Source organism: Balaenoptera borealis (assembly GCF_965194805.1).
Source record: "Balaenoptera borealis genome assembly, chromosome: 7".
NCBI classification, from domain to species: domain Eukaryota; kingdom Metazoa; phylum Chordata; class Mammalia; order Artiodactyla; family Balaenopteridae; genus Balaenoptera; species Balaenoptera borealis.
In genome coordinates, this window is record NC_138864.1 from 112774831 (window position 1) to 112795805 (window position 20975).

Here is a 20975-nt window from a genome sequence, read left to right on the forward strand (position 1 = left end):
TCTTGAGGAACCTCCATACTGTCTTCCACAGAGACTGCACCAATTTACATCCCCTTCAATAGTGCACAAGGGTTCCTTTTATTCCACATCCTTGCCAACACTTATTATTTCTTGTATCTTTGATAGCAGCCATTCTAATAGGTAAGAGGTGACAATTCATTGTGATTTTGATTTGTATTTGCCTGATGATTAGTGATGTTGAGGAACCTTTTTATGTATCTGTTGGCCATCTGTATATCTTCTTTGTATAAATAAATGTCTATTCAGATCCTCTGCCCATTTTAAAATCAGATTTTTTTTTTCTATTGAGTTATATGAATTCATTATATATTTTGGGTATTATCCCCTTATCAGATACATGATTTGCAAATATTTTTCTCCCATTCTATAGGTGGGCTTTTCATTTTGTTGATGGTTTCCTTTGCCTTTAGTGTCAAATTCAAAAACTCATCACCAAGACGAATGTCAAAGAGCTTACTATGTTTTTTTCTAGGAGTTCCATGGTTTCAGGTCTTATTTTAAAGTCTTTAATTCATTTTGAGTCGATTTTTGTGTATGGTGTAAGGTAGTGGTCCAGTTTCATTCTTTTGCATGTGCCTGTCCACTTTTCTCAACACCATTTCCCTACTGTATATTCTTGGCTGCTTTGTGGTAAATTAATTGAGTGTGTGTGTGTGTGTGTGTGTGTGTGTGTGTGTGTGTGTGTGTATGTATGGGTTTATTTCTGGGTTCTCTACTCTGTTCCATTGATCTATGTACCTGTTTTCATGTCAATACTGTTTTGATTCCTACATATTTGTAATATCGTTTGGAATCAGGAAATGTGATGCTGCTAGCTTTGTTCTCTTTTCTCAGGATCCCTTTGGCTATTCAGGATCTGCTGTGGTTCCATAAAAATTTTAGCATTGTTTAATCTAGTTCTGTGAAAAATGCCACTGGAATTTTGATGGAAACTGCATTAAAGCTTGCTTTGGGCAGTATGGACATTTTAACAATATTAATTCTGCCAATCCATGAGCACAGAATATCTTTCCATTTATTAGTGTCTTTAATGTATTTCATCAGTGTCGTACGGTTGTCAGCATAAGAGTCTTTTGCCTCCTTGGTTAAATTTCTTTCTAGGTATTTTATTCTTTTTGATGCAATTTTAAGTAGAATTTTAAAAAATTCTCTTCTAATTTGTTATTAGTGTATAGGAACACAACTGATTTTTGTATATGGATTTTGTATCCTGCAAGTTTACTGAATTAGTTGAACAGTTCTAACAGTTTTTTAGTGGAGTCTTGAGGGTTTTCTATGTGGAGTATCCTGTCATCTGCAAACAAACAGAGAACATTTTACTTCTTCCCTTCCAGCTTGGATGTCTTTTATTTCTTTTCTTGCCTAACTGCTCTGGCTAGGGATTTCCAGTACTATGTTAAATAAGTGGTGAGAGTGGGCAACCTCATCTTGTTCATTATGTTAGAGGAAAAACTTTCAGTTTTTCACCGCTGATTATGATGTATAGCTTGTGGCCATAATATGGCCTTCATTATGCTGAGGCATGTTCCCTCTACACCCACTTTGTTGAGTGTTTTTATTATGAATGAACATTAAATTATGTCAAATGCTTTTTCTGCATCTACTGAGATGATCATATGATTTTTATCCTTCATTTTGTTATTGTGGTGTTCACACTGATCTGCAGATGCTGAATCATCCTTGTGTCCCCAGAATAAATCCCAGTTGATCATGGAGTATGATCCTTTTAATGTAGTGCTGAATTTGGTTTGCTAACATTTTGTTGAGGACTTTTGCATCTATGTTCATCAGGGATACTGGTCTGCAATTTTCTTGTGGCATCCTTGTCTGGTTTTGGTATAGGGGTAATGCTGGCCTTGTAAAATGAGTTTGGAAGTGGTCCCATCTGTACTGATGTTTTCGGGAAGACTTTGAGAAGGATTGGTATTAATTCTTCATTAAATGTTGGGTAGAACTCACCAGTAAAGCGATCTGGTCCTGGATATTGATAGATTTTTACAGTTAAAATATATAAACAATGCTTAAATTACTTCTGGGTAAACACTGCTCACTGTGGCACCTAGCAGACAACTATGATCAGTTTTATTTCTATTGTTCCAATATCAAAACCCTGTGCAACTCTCCCAAGTGATAGAATCGGGAGATCCACACCCAAGTTTTCCCCAGTCCTGTTCATTCATTTACAAATAACAACTTTTGACCCTATTTGTTACGGTTTGGCTAAACTGCTATAACAAAGAGAGGCTAAAACACAATGTATTAAACTAAGTTAATTTATTTCTCCCTCATAAAACAGTCTACTGCTAAGTGTGCTCACCTCCACATGTGCTTCCAGCCTGCTGGATGTGGGGGTGAAAGTCCCCAGCAAGTGGCTTCACATTTTAGGTGATGATCTAGAAGTGGCACACATCATTTGTGCACATCCCATCAGCCCAAACTTAGACACAAAGTCACATCCACTGCAAGGCAAACTGAGATACAAGGACTAGCTAGGCTGCGATGTATGCACCCAGTTAAAACCTGGGGTTCCCCTTCTAAAAGAAAGAGTAAAAAATGGACACAGAAGGCAATTTATAGCCTAATCTCCTGAACATGCTTTAGAATATTATCTCCAAATTCTGTCTGTCTAGCCTACCTCTCCTTCCTGCACCCACTACTTCCACTCCACCCTCCTCCCCTTTACTTTCTCTCTGTTTAAATGCTGGATTCTCCATGGTTCTGGGCTTTGGCACTCTTCACCACTGGCTCAATATGCTTTTTGCCTGATCTCATCCATGTTATGATTTAAGTTCCAACCTTTATACTCATTTTTAACATCTACCCTGATCTTTAAACCCATATATATATAAACATATATACATGCCACTGAGACTTATCTACTTTAAGTCCCAGAAATACCACAAACTCTACGATTCCTAAAGTGAATCCATGATCTTTTCCTACAAACTTGTTTCTTTTCCTGGAGTATTCACTATCAATCATGGTAAGAACCACCTTCCAGGAACTGTGGAGACACTATGCAGTTCTTGTTTACTTCACATGTTATCAGTCACCAAATCTTTAGACCATAATGTTCCTAACATTTTCCACCTGTCCTTGCTACCACTACTTTCTTAGTTCAAGATTTTCATATGAAAATTCTAATGCAAGCTAGCCTCATCCACCAGAGGGCAGAGAGTAGAAGCAAGAAGAACTACAATTCTGCAGCCTGTAAAACGAAAACCACATTAAAAGAAAGACAGACAGACAAAATGAAAAGGCAGAGGACTATGTACCAGATGAAGGAACAAGATAAAACCCCAGAAAAAACAACTAAAAGAAGTGGAGATAGATGATAGGCAACCTTCCAGAAAAAGAATTCAGAATAATGGTAGTGAATATGATCCAGGACCTCGGAAAAAGAATGGAGGCAAAGATTGAGAAGATGCAAGAAATGTTTAACAAAGACTTAGAAGAATTAAAGAACAAACACCTAGAAGAACTAAAGAACAAACAAACAGAGATGAACAATACAATAACTGAAATGAAAAATACACAGAAGGAATCAATAGCAGAATAACTGAGGCAGAAGAACGGGTAAGTGACCTGGAAGACAGAATGGCGGAATTCACTGCCATGGAGCAGAATAAAGAAAAAATAGTGAAAAGAAATGAAGACAGCCTAAGAGACCTCTGGGACAACATTAAATGCACCAACATTCGCATTATAGGGGTCCCAGAAGGAGAAGAGAGAAAGGACCAGAGAAAATATCTGAAGAGATTATAGTTGAAAACTTCCCTAACATGGGAAAGGAAATAGCCACCCAAGTCTAGAAAGCACAGAGTCCCAGTCAGGATAAACCGAAGGAGAAACACACTGAGACACAGAGTAATCAAACTGACGAAAATTAAAGACAAAGAAAAATTATTAAAAGCAACAAGGGGAAAATGACAAATAACATACAAGGGAACACCCATAAGGTTAACAGCTGATTTCTCAGCAGAAACTCTACAAGCCAGAAGGGAATGAATGGCACGATATATTTAAAGTGATGAAAGGGAAGAACCTACAACAAAGATTACTCTACCCAGCAAGGATCTCATTCAGATTCGGTGGAGAAATCAAAAGCTTTACAGACAAGCAAAAGCTAAGAGAATTCAGCACCACCAAACCAGCTCTACAACAAATGCTAAAGGAACTTCTCTAAGTGGGAAACACAAGAGAAGAAAAGGACCTACAAAAACAAACCCAAAACAATTAAGAAAATGGTAATAGCAACATACATATCAATAATTATCTTAAATGTGAATGGATTAAATGCTCCAACCAAAAGACAGGCTAGTTGAACGGATACAAAATCAAGACCCATATATATGCTGTCTACAAGAGACCCACTTCAGACCTAGGGACACATACAGACTGAAAGTGAGGGGATGGAAAAAGATATTCCATGCAAATGGAAATCGAAAGAAAGCTGGAGTAGCCAATACTCATATCAGATAAAATAGACTTTAAAATAATGTTACAAGAGACAAGGAAGGACACTACATAATGATCAAGGGATCAATCCAAGAAGAAGATGTAACAATTATAAATATATATGTACCCAACATAGGAGCACCTCAATACATAAGGCAAATGCTAACAGCTATAAAAGAGGAAATCGACAGCAACACAATAATAGTGGGGGACTTTAACACCTCACTTACACCAATGGACAGATCATCCAAACAGAAAATTATTAAGGAAACAGAAGCTTTAAGTGACACAATAGACCAGATAGATTTAATTGATATTTATAGGACATTCCATTTGAAAACAGCAGATTACACTTTCTTTTCAAGTGCACATGGAACATTCTCTAGGATAGATCACATCTTGGGGCACAAATCAAGCCTCGGAAAATTTAAGAAAATTGCAATCGTATCAAGCATCCTTTCTGACCACAATGCTATGAGACTGGAAAGCAATTACAGGAAAAAAAAACTGTAAAAAACACAAATACATGGAGGCTAAATGGTGCACTACTAAATAACCAAGAGATCACTGAAGAAATCAAAGAAGAAATAAAAAAATACATAGAAACAAATGACAACAAAAACACAACAACCCAAAACCTCTGGGACGCAGCAAAAGCAGTTCTAAGAAGGAAGTTTATAGCAATACAATCTCACCTCAAGAAACAAGAAAAATCTCAAACAATCTAACCCTACACCTAAAGCAACTAGAGAAAGAAGAACAAAGAAAACCCAGTCAGTACAAGGAAAGAAATCATAAAGATCAGAGCAGAAATAAATGAAATAGAAACGAAGACAACAATAGCAAAGATCAATAAAACTAAAAGCTGGTTCTTTGAAAGCTGGTTCTTTCTTGCCTCTGTGACCTTCTCACATTGCTGCTTCTGCTTGGAAAGGTACTCCAGTTCTGTGTTAGATTCTTGGACACTGAGTTGCTAAGATTCAACTCAAGTGTCAACTGCTTTTTGAAGTTACATTTGTGGTACCTAAAGTTGTAATGACATCCTTGTTTATAACACACTATGCCCTTGACTCCCAGGACCACACGTGACCTCTTCTTCCTTTAGATCTCTGCTGTTACATATAAACTCCTGTCACAGCAATTACAACACTTTGTGCACTTGTTTTACATTTTACTAAATATGGTGATAGCAGTAACCAAGTTTATCAGTCTCTCAAATCACAAGGCCTTGCACAGTGTCAATAACAGGCTATCAAATGATATTACAAAAATTAAATGTTTTTTAAAATTAATTGATATAGACAGGGACTGTACACATACAATAAAGGACGAGGTCAGGACTAGGCTCACCTGCTTATAGTTACAGCATGGTTCAGGCTGTGATAGTTTCCTGGAGGAAGAAAAGGTTGCTACAGCCAAGTTAAGTGGCCCAAGTAGAGAGACAGGCCATTTGTCATTCTAGGGAGTAAAAAAGCTTTAAGGCCTCACCAGTAATTTCTTCATTTTCAAAGGTTACAGTTTTAGACAATCAAGTATTATTTGATAGTAAGTTGCAGAATATGGGGAATGTTTAAAAAAATTCATCATACTATCTCTGCCCTTGAATAGAATAGTTTACAATGTAGCTAGAAAGATAAGCTATACTGGCATGAAACAAGAGTGTATCTTTATCTACTTCTTACTTCAGATAGCCCAATTCTGCTTTATACCACCAGTTTTGCGTGTGTGTGTTTTTTTTTAAATTACCACCAGTTCTTAATCTGGACAAATAGGCCAGAAAACTGGATTAGTAACATTTTAAGAATGAAACTGTTAAACTTGTACTGAGGTTATCTGACATTATCTTGACAAAAGGCTTTTGTGGCAAAGATGATGATTATAATTATACTAATCAATTGTTAGAACACTAAGCAACTTTGTTTCAATGCAAAATTTATCAAATCAATTAAAAAATTAGCATTTAGATACACACATGACATCTTGGTGGACATTTCTGTATATGTTGCTAGATACTGTTTCACAACCTTAGAATATAACCACTATCTCAGAAATAAAAATTTAGCAACCATGGTTTGGTATATTCAACTCACTTTTGGAAAGAAAGTGGGTTAGAATCAAGTACAAAAGGAATGCCTGAATAAATATATCTGATATTAAATGTCCCACAAGGACTCTTAAAATGTAAAGGAACAAAGCAATTCTTTGTGCTCTCCCTTTAACCATTTGATTAACTCTTATTCAGTTGTTTCCGTGAAGCCCTTCTGGAATTTCCAGGACAGTTGGCTCCCCCTCTTCCTGTATGCCCCCTGGCACGTTGCTGATCATATACTTCAAGGTGTATATTGGGTTGGTCAAAAACTTCGTTCGGTTTTAAGTAAAAATAAAACACACATTTTTCATTTTCACCAAGAACTTTTTTGAATGGATTCATTAACCAAATGAACTTTTTGGCCAACCCAATACTACAGCTTGGCTCATCCAAAGTCTAGCACAACCCCCTTTTTTCTGTGCTTTCCTCTCCTATAGAGGCTGAAAAGGCACTGAATCCCCAGACTCCCTTAAAGCTACAGGTGGCCATCTGGCACAAAATTGGCGCCTCTCGTGGATAGCTTTCCTTTTCCAATAGAGCCTCAGGGAGGAGAGTGTCCTTAACTCTTTCCCTTCTCCCTGCCCAGAACAGACACAATGCCTGGAGGTTCCACAGTCATCCTGCAACCGTAAGGAGTGGGGAAGACGGGAGAAGAGAGTGCGGGGCGCTGAGGACAAGCGGAGCCAGCTGCTCAGCCCGGGACTGCGTACCTGCAGGCATTTCATTAAAAGCCACTTGTTTCTTTCCTAAGTTGAGATATAATTGACATAGACCATTATATTAGTTTTAGGTGTACAACATGATGATTTTGATATATGTATATATTGCAAAATTTACCACAATAAGGTTAGTTAACATCCATCACTGTAGAGTTACAAAGTTTTCCTTATGTGAGAGCTTTTAAGCCTTCCTGTCTTCACAGCTTTCAGATATATAATACAGTACTAAGGATAGCTACCGTGCTGTTGTTGCATCCCCAGGACTGACTCACCTGATAATTCTAAGTCTCTACCTTTTGACCCCACACACCCTCCACCTACCCGCCTGCCTCTGGCAACCATCAATCTAATCTGTTCTCTGTATCTGAGTTTGTTTTGTTTTTGTTGTAGATTCCATATATAAGTGAGATCATACGGTATTTTTCTCTGACTTATTTCATTTAGTGTAATGCCTTCAAGGTCCATCCATGTTGTCACCTGGAGATTATCATACTAAGTGAAGTCAAAGACAAATTTATGGTTTCACTTTTATGTGGAATCTAAAAAATAGTACAAATGAACTTATTTACAAAACAGAAACAGACTCACAGACATAGAAAACAAACTTATGGTTACCAAAGGGGAAGGGTGAGGAGGGATAAATTGGGAGTATGGGATTAACAGATGCACCTACCATATATAAAATAGATAAATAACAAGGATGTATGTATAGCACAGGGAACTATATTCAATATCTTGTAAGGGAAAAGAATTTTAAAAAGTATATAGATATACACACACATATATATGTATAACCAGATCACTTTGCTGTACACCTGAAACTAACACAATATTGTAAATCAACTATACTTCAATTTAAAAAACTTGTGAATCACTATATTGTACACCTGTAACTTATATAATACTGTACATCAACTACACTTCAAAAAAAGAAAAAGCAGGTGGTGTGGTTCAAGGACATACTGAACCTGGCCACCCAATTTTACCACAAATTAGCTGTGTAACTTTAGGCAAGTTCCTTAACCTCTCTGTGCTACTTTCTACAAATAAAATGGTAAACCCAACATGATTTCGGCAGAAACTCCTGGATCAAAAATTCTCTTAATCTTTCTTAAAAATAAGAACTAATTATACAATGGAATATTATTCAGCCATGAAAAAGAAGAGCCACTTTCTTGTTTAAATCTCTGTAGTAGGAGTTTTTGTTAGTTGAACCCTACTTCTCTTACAGCACTTGTCATAGTCCTTAATTATCTGTTAACTGTGCTTCATTGGCTATGAAACCATAGGACCAGGTGTTAAATCTTGCTTTTCTAACTTCAGTGCCACGCTCCTCATCTGCACCCCCTCTGCCTCTCTAAACAACGTGCTAACCATGCAACAGGGAATGACATGTATTCTACATTTCTCTTCATTTTATTCCTCATTTGGAGACAGCGACTACAGTTCATTTTCAGTTGCATATATAATGGTCTTAGATTTGTTCTTATGTTACCCCTTGTGAAAATATGACTTTTTAACATCTCCACGGCAGTCATAGCTAGCTAGCAAAAATAGATATCATTTCAAGGTTTCAGAGAGAAATTCATCATGGAAATATAGGGATGGGAGAAAGTATAAATGAGCCTTCAAATTACTTCTCTCTGAAGACATTCAGATAGTGAGCCAATATATTACCTGTGATGTGGTACATTGTAAGTTTTGGATGAAAAAGTTTGTTTATATTTGAAACAGTCATTTTCATAAAACTTGTTTTTCAGGGAACCCTCATTCTTGCAGCAAGTATTCCCTTTTCTGAGAAATACATCAAAGTTATCTGCGTCAATCCTAACTGGTCTTAGTATTTACTGAGCATTTATGATGAGCTCAGTATTGCCGCCAATGACTTGCATACAGTATCTCTTCTAACTACTTGGCTACACTGAGAGGCAGTGTAATGTAGTGGTTACAGAAACAAGCTCTAGAGCCAAAGTGATGGGGTTTGAATCCTAACTCTCCTCCTATCGAGCTGTGTGATCCTGGGAAAGCTTCCTAATGCCCTGGGCCTCAGTTTCCCCAATGGTAAAATGGGGGATAAAAATCGTACCTACTTCATAGGATTACTGTGATGATTAAGTGAATTAATATATGTAAAGCACTTAAATGACATTTCCTATGTATAAGTACTATTTTAACTATGAGCTAATTTACCTGCTCATCAACTCTATGTGATAAGTACTGGCCCCATGTTGCAGAAGAGGATGCTTAGACTGAGATGATAAGGAATTTATTCAAAGCCACAAAGCTATTAGGAAGGAGAACTCAGAACCAAACTTGGGGGTGTGTGATGCCACAACACACAGTTTATGTCACCAACAGAAACTATCTAAAATAATGATGCACTCCAGTCTAAAAGAGCTAAACAGATAAAAAAAACAATGAGCTTACAATGGGCATACTTGTGGATGAGATTTGTGAGATATATCAAAACAGTGTAACAACTGGTTTCTTCAGTTATTTAGGGGGGTAAGTTTTCTAGCTGTATCAATTCTGCTAGTCCTTTTCTAACGCAGTTTCTTAAACTAAGGCAATTCAGAAAGGCATTGCTCAGTTCTTTGCAGGTCATCTGTCCTAAAATTTTTTTGAAACCAAACCTGCCCATGTTATATGGAACAGAACTCTAGGGATTCCAAGTAATCATAAAATGCGTGCTTGAGAATGTCTAAAACTGTTTAGATTTTACTGGGAGTGGAATAGTGAGTAATTTGAGTAAAAAAATGTTTCTACCTACCAGCACACCTACTTATTTAGGCTGAAAAGGGTTGACTTCTAAGCCCTTATATCTTACACACTTGATTCTCAATTCAAGCAGCAAAATCTGTACCGTAGATACTTCTTGAGGATTTGACAATGCTGGTATTTGAGAGGGGTATTCAAATTTTATTATTAACTGGCCGCTTGATTGTTTTTTAAAGAACTCTTTTTTAAAAAATTAATTAATTAATTAATTTAATTTTGGTTGTGTTGGGTCTTCGTTTCTGTGTGAGGGTTTTCTCTAGTTGCGGCAAGCGGGGGTCACTCTTCATTGCGGTGTGCGGGCCTTTCACTGTCACGGCCTCTCTTGTTGCGGAGCACAGGCTCCAGACGCGCAGGCTCAGTAGTTGTGGCTCACGGGCCTAGCTGCTCCGCGGCATGTGGGATCTTCCCAGACCAGGGCTCGAACCCATGTTCCCTGCATTGGCAGGCAGATTCTCAACCACTGCGCCACCAGGGAAGCCCAGGCTGCTTGATTTTTTAAAATACAGCACAGAAAATACATTGGGCAAAATCATCAATGTTATCAGATAAGGTGGTTTTCTGTATTTTCTTAACAGACTGATTTTTAGTACTTTTTATTCTCTACAGCAATTGTACATAAGACGTTAATCATTTTGACTTTCTTTTTATAAAAGGAAGGTTGTTGAGTAAATCTTTGTTTCTCACTCATTTATCCCACACAATGAATGTACAGAGTGGTCTGAAACAGCTGTGCGTCACTAACATCAGAGTTGCACAAGCATCAGTGGTTACATATTTCCGTCGTAAGGTTACAGCAGATATCCTAAGGAGGTAAATTCTTTGACACAGTATGAAGCAGAGAAATGATGGAAAACAAAAAAACAAAGTTTCTTTTGGACTTTTCTCTCTCAGATATAGCTTAGTATATCACTAACCACAAATGGGTTTATAATAACAAATGGGTTTATAATAAAAAGTATATTGTCAGTTTGTTTCTGTAATCTAAGAATAAAACAGTAATTATAAAATGTTTTAAAAACTTTCATTAAATTTTCAGTTCATGAGATTTGTGATTCTCATGCTGGGGTAATTTTTCTATTTATTTGTTTAAAGAATTCTTGTTTTAATAGGCGGTTGACTGGTCATTTTTAATAGCAATATATAGTATATAAGGGACAGAGTATAAAATGCACTAGAGTAAATGACTGAAAGCTTACCTGTCTAAATTCTAAACGATAGCAAACTTAAAGGTTAACTTGTATTATCTTTTAAAGATGTTAAGTATTTCCCCTTTCCCCACAATATCCTTTAGTGGATTATTTAGAAACAGTTTTCCTTAGAAAATAAGGATACTTGACTTCTTAAAAGCCTATATTATCAAAGGAATTACATAGATTTAAAGAATTTTAATAAATATTATAGAAATTTAGTATATATTAAATACTATATACTATACTGTTAAAGGAAATGTCTAACATGATAGTGTATTAATGCTACAGGTAAACTATTCTCTTAGAGAATTGTTTCTTTAACTACACAGAAACTAGATGATGTCAAATTATATGTTACTGTGAAAAATAAATGAATTTTGGACTTACGAACATCCATTGGCTGTAATATTATAGCTCAAGAGTACCACTTCAAGATTAACTCTCTTCTAAATAATGTGTTCATGCAACGCTGCTATTATTCGGGCATTTGAGATTCTAATCAGGAAGATCAGTTCAGTAATATTTTTATATATCTTTTAAATATCTCTTTTATTCCAAAAATTTCCTGTTAAGATTTTTTTAGGGCAAAGAAGGAGGAACCTTATTCAACTGTGAGATAATTATGATTCAAAATGACAGGTGCTTACACAGTCTGACTGTTTTTGCTTTCATAACATCAGGCTGAAGTCTGTTAGGCTTGGCCTTTTTAATGACTGCTGTGCAGCTGCCACTTCTTCTGTTTCATACTCTCACTTGGGCTTCTTACTCCCTGGGACCACTCAATTCCCCAGGATGCTTCTCGAGCCTGCATTTTCTACCTGCTTCATCAGTTTCCTTTCACCAGTTTTACTGATGTTTCTCATGTACTCTGGATTTGGTGAGAATACCAGCAGCTTTGTTCATTTCCCTTGCTTCTTGTTATTATTTAACAGTTCTATAGTTTTAGCTTAATTAACTAATTAATCTATTTATTGGCTGCATTGGGGCTTCATTGCTGCGCGTGAGCTTTTCTCTAGTTGCGGCGAGCGGGTGCTACTCTGTTGCAGTGTGCGGGCTTCTCATTGTGGTGGTTTCTCTTGTTGCAGAGCATGGGCTTCAGTAGTTGTGGCATGCGGGCTTCAGTAGTTGTGGCTCGCGGGCTCTAGAGCGCAGGCTCAGTAGTTGTGGCGCACGGGATTAGTTGCTCTGCGGCATGTGGGATCCTTCCGGACCAGGGCTTGAACCCGTATCCCTTGCATTGGCAGGTGGATTCTTAACTACTGCGCCACCAGGGAAGCCTGTTTTAGCTTATTTTAAACGTTGTTTGTTTTGTATTTCAATATTTGTTTAGATTTATTCACATACTGACTTCTTGCTTACCTCCTTCTTGCATCTCAGTCTGCACCTCTGGGTCTCATTTGTTTCTTCCTGAAAGCACATCCAACTCTTCACTCGTCTGTTGCTCAAGTGTACTGACCACTTCTGGGCTTCAAGCTGCCTTGGATCAACTCCTACCTTTCGCAACAGTCCTCTCTTGCTCGTGTTTGGGAACGTTTTCTTCTTCAACTTCATCCCACCTGCTTTCTGTCTCTCAAGGCTTCATTATAATTTCTTGTCTAACGAACTCTGCCGCCTTATGGTCTAAAACAGATGTTGATTCATTCATTTTAAAAACATCTTTTCTGTCATCAGAGGGCAAAAAGGGGATACCATGGCATGTGCTCAGACCTCAATCTTCAAGTGGAAGTCCCACAAGTGTTGTTCGCTACATTTTTTTCATTCACGAATGTATCAATTAAAAATCAGGCCAAATATCTTTTACCTGCAGAAATATAATCATTTCTCATAGCTGTCCCTGACAACAAGTCTGAAAGCCACTCTCAAGTAGTAGAAAGAACATGGGTTTTTGAGTCTTGTAACTTGGAGCAAATCTTGATTTCATTATATTCTGTTAAGACTTCAGGTAGTTATTTAACCTCCTCAAGACAGATGGTCACCTCATCCATTAAATGGAGATGATTATACTTATTGTATTTGGAGATTATATAAACAAAGATTATATTAGATTTCCCACAGATGTTACTTTCCTCTTTTGCTATATGGACAACAAAGAATTAAATGTTTTAAATTTTTACTTGTGTCATAAACTTCATCTTCCATTGCATTAAAATTAAAAAAAAAAGTCCAGTAAGTGATACAGCATATAGCATAGTTTGATTTTATACATTCTACCATTCTTTTGTTTTCTATTAGTTGTGATCATACTGAGTTTTAAAATTTATTATTTTGGCTTTTTTCCTATGCTAATGATATACCAGTGGAATAATGCAGTCGACCCTTGAACAGCGTGGGGGCGGGTTAAGGGCGCTGACCCTCTGTGCAGTTGAAAATCCACTTGTAACTTATAGTCGGCCTTTCATATCTGCAGTTCCTCCACATTTGTGGATTCAACCAACCATGCATCGTGCAGTATACGCAGCATTTACTACTGAATAAAATCTGTGTGTAAGTGGACTGGTTCAATACAAACCTTTGTTGTTCACGGATCAGTTGTATATTAGAGATGTCAACGAATCTGGAAAACTTCTAAACTACATACTTTTAAAATGAATTAATAGTAATTGATAAAGATTCTACTTTTGATAAAAGACAGAATAAACCAGATTTCATAATACAAACATTGACTGCACTTTAAAAAAGTGCACTGGAATAGCCTTATTTTAGCAATTAAGGATTTTTTAAAGAGCACAATTTCCCCCCTCAAAAATTTGGTTAACAGAACTACAGGGTACACATTAAAGGAGCTTATGCAAAAATAAAATCGAAGGAATTAATTTTGAAAAAAGAACTAAATTTTATGTTGCTTTCAAAAAGGTTAAAAAAAAAACTTTCATCTAAAATAAATAACAGCTCTACATGGTTACAAATGATCTGCCGTCAATATAGCCATCTCTGAATGTCACTTGTTTAGCTACAAAAATTAAGGATCAGACACAAATGAAAGAATATTATGGGCACAAGTAAAATTTAAAAACTACTTAAAAGTCAGGAAACTCAACTTATAAGCAGTAATTCAGCAACACAGCACATATTTATAAAGACCCTTCTGGGATAACATATCAGGGGCCTAATGTACATTCAACTCAAGCCAGCTTTTCAGGAACTTATTTAATGTAGAAGATCCTTTCTTTAACAATGGAATCTTATAGCCACAAGGTCTCGGTGACCTAGAGCATCATGTTTTGGGAGTAAGAAATATGGAACAATGGTTTTGGCTCTCTCTATCATAAAAATAATTACATCTTGTTTTGTTTGTCCTAGGAGGAAAGAGAGGCTTATCAGAAAGAAATACCGTTCTGATCTATAGTCTGAGTTCTGGCTAGGAGGGAGGAGCTTGCTGAGGGGCATCTCACTTAGTAAATGACCAGAGCCCTAAGCTAAAAAGGATCCCATGGAGGTTTTTATTTTCAGAGAAGAAAACCCTTGGCTAGATAGAAAACGTCAGGGAAAGAGGGAGAAAGAAGGGGAAGGAAGGAGCCATCCATTTCTTGTTTGTTTTTATTCTGACTTATGAATTTATTAATTTGTAACTGAGATATAGCTGACATATAATACTATTAGTTTAAGGTATACAACATAATGATTTGATATGTTTATATACTGTGAAATGATTACCACAATAAGTTTAATTAATATCACCTCACATAGTTTCAAATTTTTTTTCCTTCAATGAGAACTTTAAAGATCTACCCTCTTAGCAACTTTCAAATATATCAGTAATACAGTATTAACTGTTTCTTTTGCTCTACACTTAGCAGATAGATTGAGGCCAGGGGAATTAAGTCAACACTGAGGAAGACAGCTGAGAAATATACAAAAAGAAATCAGATGCTGGTCACGTGGCCTATGCCAATGGACAAGCTGTGCCTCGGCCGTAGACCTATGTGAGTCAACACGATCTCTTTAATGCTTAAGCCTGTCTGATCTGGGTTTAGTTACTTGCAATACAGAGTCCTAACCAATAAAATATTGAAATTATAAAAATTTTTCATGAAATGTAAATTAATATCTGTAGCCTGCGACAACCAGTTTTTAACATAGTATGCAAAGATATTCCCCCAGGGATGAAATTATCCAGTAGTTTTCAAAGGTACTTTTTAATCTTTTCATGGGTGTTGGGGAGGAATAGACAGTAAGGAGAAAGACAGTGGCTGGAAATCTTTGTGAGTACATCCTTACCACAGATTCTGGATCCATTACAGTGGCAAAGAAAAATATCCCCCTTTGTTGAGACAAATGTGCTACTTTCTTTCTCAATGTTCTCCAAATCTTACTGAAGTTGAATCTATGAAGCATAAAATCCTCTTTCGTCTTCGAAGTAATAAAAGCTACTATTTATTGAGTACTTATTATGTGTCAGATACTGTGGCAAAATGCTTCATATACATTTACTCATTTAATTTCTAATTCTTTCTTGCTTCTTTTAGCAGGGCTTATTTTTAAAATTCCAAATGAAATGTTATCAACAGCACTTTCCAGAGTATGGCCATGAGATGATAACCTTGGGATTGATACTGGTGCCTTATTTTATGAAGATTTCTTGTCTTCCAAGATTTGCAGGTCCCATCTCATACACCTAGAATGGCTGCAACTGATTGGTTAATTTCTGAGGCTGGACATTGAACTTCATCTAAGAGCTTGTAATAGCAAAGGCAAAACATTGGAAAACTCCAAATTTACCATGATCTCAATCACATCAAGAAACCAGATGACTTGGAAAGCCCTTACAGCAATCTGCCTCTAATAATCTTGCTCAGTACGTACTACAGAAAATGAAGTTTATACAAATTTCAAACCAGCGTTACTCAAAGCGTGGTATGTGAATATGGTACCAGTCTGCAAACTGTTACTAGCATGGGACAGCATTTTCTATATTACTAATTATTAACTACAATGCCTAGATTGGCTAACTTTTTTTAAATAGCAAGATATTCTTGATGAAGGAGACTGTGTTGACTTATATTCTAGCTCAACCTCTTTACCCACCATGAACTGGTTAACAAACAGCTTGTGGACCAGCTGTTTTGAGCAACATTGCTCTAGACCTCAATTTTGGTATTACCTCTAGTTTTTCTGTCCCTGATGCCACACAAAATTTAAGTAAATTAACAACCAAATACTTAGCTTAAACAGTTACATAGTAATGGAAAAAGCAATAAAAATCAGCAATTGACCTCACCTTTGACAGAAGCAATTTCACACAGGAAACATGACCTTCATAGACGGCAGACAGAAGAGGTGTAATATGATGTTTATCTGGAGCCTATGAAATAATAGAGAGATAGATCACCTCATCCATTTTTCATTTATTCCTTCTTTCTAGATCTAATTAGGGAATACTCATAAATATTTCAAAATCAATGTTTACCCATTTTTAGCCTCTTAGGAGCTGCTAGAGGCCTGAGGCCACAAGAAGTTTCTCATTGGGAGTCAGCCTAGTGAAACAGATGGAGCAGGGCTTTGACCCCATCTCAAATCTGGGCTCTGCCACTTACTGCATGACTAATTACTTAACCTCTCTGAGCCTCAACTCCGCATTACTGTAGACGTGCCAATGAGGTGCAGGAAGGGAATCTCGAGAGGGGTGGAACATAGCCAATGAAGAGGTAAAAGATTGCCACAATTGGGCCACGTGACATGGTATTCCCTGAGATGTGAAAAGTTCATCTCACTTGCTGTCATGGTTACTTAAACATTTTTCTAAAACTCTGAAATGCAGTAGCTACAAAAGGCAAGAGTCAAGAGATGACTGCTGTCTGACTTTTGTCCAAAAATCCAGTTTAGATTTCTCATACGACTGCAGAGTCCTATGCTCCATTGGGTGATAGCTATTTGCCACCTACAGATAGTGCTAACTCTCATATTGCTTTAGAACTTGAAAAGGAAACATCTACCCCCCAGTTTTATCAGTTAAAAAAAAAAATCAATTTGTTCTGCTTATTAAAAAAAAAAATCACAACTATGTATTTCTAAGTTACAGAAATTTGGTATAATTTCAGACTATATTCTTACTTCATATGAGGTTTCCACCAGTAACTATTTTACAAATCTACAGAAAACAATTACCCAAAAGCATACAACAAGAATTTTTTCTAGAATGACAATGTTTTTTACATACATTAATATCTGCTCCTTTCAGCAGCAGAAATTCCAGGATTTCAAGCTGCCCACAATCTGCTGCATAATGAAGAGGCTTCCTTCCACCTTCTAGTGTCCGGTTGACATCTTCTCCCTTATAAAAGAAGCCAAATGAAAACAATATTCATAAGGATGGTAGACTGAAGAAGGGAAATGAGGCACCTGCTATTTTTACTTTCTTAAAGCTGCAAGGGTTTCATGAAAGAATTACATTTCTTGCAAAGTGAAATAAGTAACCAAGAACTTTAAATTCTGCACAAATAGCACACAGCATGACAGCAATTCAAATCATGATTAGTCAAGCTGAAAACAATAAAAAAATGCTAAATGTAATGAAATCTATTATTGTGCTCTATTTCTAAGGAGTTCAATCAGCACGATGTCAAGATGTGGCCACCAAAGACTGATGAGCTCAAATACTTAGATTTTACACAGATCATATGACATGTATTTTAATACTTCAGAGAAAGCATCACTACTTTGATGGAGGCAGACATCATCATCACAAGGTAATGAGTATTAGCATTAAGAATTCATTTCATTCATTCAGCATTTAAGCACTACTGTATGGCCGGCTCTCTGCACAGAGGGGACAATAGTGAGCAAAATCAGAAACGGCTGCTGACGGCATGGAGCTTACCATCCAGTGTGGGAGGCAGATTTTAATCAAATAATCACATGACTAAACATAATGGAGATAACAATACCTACATCTAATGGAGTTGTGGTGAGGGTTAAACTAGATGATCCATGTAGAGCACTTAAGATATTATAGCTAATATTAATAGAAATATGATTAGCTATTATTATGTTATCTATGTACATATAAGATATACTCAAATACTGAATGAAATCCATTACTCAGTCTTTTTAATGTTAAGGGTCACTATAAAGATAATGCATCAGTTTTTCAAACAATGAAGTTATTAAATTCAAACAATTTGAAATCTTTAAATATATAGAGGTATTTTTTTTTCCGTTAAGGAAAATGTTTAACTCCAGGGTTTTATATCCTTCAGTAAGTATCAGAGTGAGCTTTATCATCTTACTTATTATTCAAGGGCTGGTACTTAAAAAAAGAGCATTCCAAGAGGTGAGATCACCTGCCTGTCACAACAATCAGTGGAGGCATCAGAGCTTTAAGTCAGGAAACGAAATTACACAGAGTGTTCCCGAGTTCCAGGCCAGATGTATATTTCAAATATATTGTCTCTGTGGAGGATCGAGAATTTCATCAAAAATAATTGTCCTCTTTTGAATTACTCAATGATAAAACAACCCTTTTCTGTTAAGAGTACTTGAGTAATTCACAGCAGTAACTTCTAATGGGTTGTTTATTCAAGTCAACATGTGATATTTACAGTAAAATAGGGCCTCTTATAAAGTATATGAATATAGAAGGAAGGTGTATAACATGCTTAAGATCAACGAAGGCTGGGTTAGAGCTCCAATTCTACCAGTCAGTTGTAGGACCTTAGACTAGTTACCTTCTAAATCTTTGTTTTCTTATCTGTAAAATGGGACTAAAAATAAACCTCACTGGGTTTTAGTGTATCATCAAATGAGATAATCCATGTAAAGTATCTAACACAGTACCTCACAGGGTAATATGTTTAATAGAGGTTAAGTATTATTGTTGTGGATTCCTAATGTTGGTTTATACTGGTTCTAAAAGATTATCCAAAATTAGGTTAATGCAGCTTTCTGCATAATGGTTGAAATACAAAGATATGATTTATTATAATATACTTTATATTCAGAAACAAATTGAAACGTAAGGGAGACTTGGTGTACCACCTTAGTCTTTATTCACAACCGCAGAAATGTGAGGCTTTGAGGCAAAGAGGTACTGCTTCAAATGATGTGGATAAAACTAGTTTTCCTTTCATTATTATTTCCTTTCCATTAGTTACATTAACTGGAGAGGATTAACTGGATAGGTCTTTTCAGTGAAACAAAGTAAAGAAATAACTGCAGCAAGTATTCAATAAGATAGCTTTGTCAAAAAGATATTCTCCTGAGTCAAAATATGCAATATCTTCCTTCCTTACTTAGTACAAGATGCAAAATGCATATGAAAAGGAAATGTTGTGAGTTTAAACTTTCTCCTTTATCCCTGCAGACGCTGCCTTACAATTCTTATTTTAGCAGACAAAAATGATAATACTGGAAAGGCTTTGTGTGAATGACAGGAAAGAAAGGATTTTCTTCTGCAGGCCTTTGCAAAAGCAGTACTTACTGAGAAATTTATAGTACTAAATGCCTGTATTGGAAAAGTAGAAAGGTCTCAAATTAACAATCTTTGTACTTCTACCTTAAGAAACTAGGGGGAGAAATGACATATGGAAATCTCTGTACCTTGCTCAGTTTTGCTGTGAACCTAAAAAATGCTCTAAAAAATAAAGTCTATTAAAAAATTAAATTCAAAATAAGCAGAAATCAATGAAATGAAAACAGAAAAATAATAGAAATCAAAAGCTGATTCTCTGAGATCAATACAACTGATAAATCTCTAGCCAGAAAGATCAGAAAAAAAATGAAGACAGAAAGTGCTAATATCAGACTTAACAGACTATCTTCCCACAAGGAAACTCCCATGCCCCAGATGGCTACACTGGTAAGTTTTTACCAAACATTTACAAAAAAAAGAGTAATACCAATTCTACATACTCTTCCAGAAAACAGAAAGCACCCAAACTCATTCTATGGGGTGACCATTACTCTGATTCTAAAACGAGACAAAGATTTACAAGAAAAGAACACCACAGGCTAATGTCCCTCACGAACACCAATTCTAAACAAAATTTGAGCAAACTGAATCCAACAATATATAAAAAGTATAACAGACCATGACCAAGTAGTGTTTACCCCAGGAATACAAGGTTGGTTGAATATTTGAAAAAGTCAGTCAACATAATTCATTATTTTAACATCTAAACAAAGAAAAATCATATAATCATCTCAAAAAGTATCTGACAAAATCCAACATCCTTTACTGATAAAAACTCAGTAAACTAGGAAAAGAAGGGCATTTCCCTGGCCTAATAAGGGGCTTCTACAAAAAAGGTACAATTAACATCATACTTAATTTGTGACAGATTGAATGCTCTTCTCCTAAAATCAGGAATGAGACAAGATGTCTGTTCCTACCTTCTATTCCACACTGTACTGGAAGTTCTAACCAGTGCAACTAGGGAACAAACAAACAAACCCCATCTCTTTTGAAAAGGAAGCAGTATAATTGTCTTTATTTGCAGATGGTGTGACTGTCTATGTAGAAAGTCCAATGGAATCTACCAAAAAGCTATTAGAACTAATAAGTAATTTTAGCAATGCTGAAGGACAAGAGATCAATATACCAAATCAACTGCATTTTTATATAGCACTAGCAATTAATAATTACAAATCAAAACTAAAACCAATATTATTTACAATAGCATACAAATTTATGAAATAATAAGTCTAACAAAAAATGTACAATATCTATATACTGAAAACTACCAAACGCTGTTGAGAGAAATTAGAGGATCTAAATAAATAAAT

The 20975-nt window shown here is 36.1% G+C and overlaps 1 protein-coding gene across 2 annotated transcripts in view; it reads right to left on the reverse strand.

Moving 5' to 3' along the window:
- Nucleotides 1-20975, reverse strand: part of MTPN (myotrophin) — a 62176-nt gene that overhangs the window by 7540 nt on the left and 33661 nt on the right. For both annotated transcript variants that reach the window (XM_082398138.1, XM_082398139.1), the window contains exons 2-3: nucleotides 17413-17526; nucleotides 16474-16557 (exon numbers count right to left, since the gene is read on the reverse strand). In XM_082398138.1, coding sequence (XP_082254264.1) covers nucleotides 16474-16557; nucleotides 17413-17526 — 198 coding nt within the window. The remainder of the gene's footprint in view (nucleotides 1-16473; nucleotides 16558-17412; nucleotides 17527-20975) is intronic.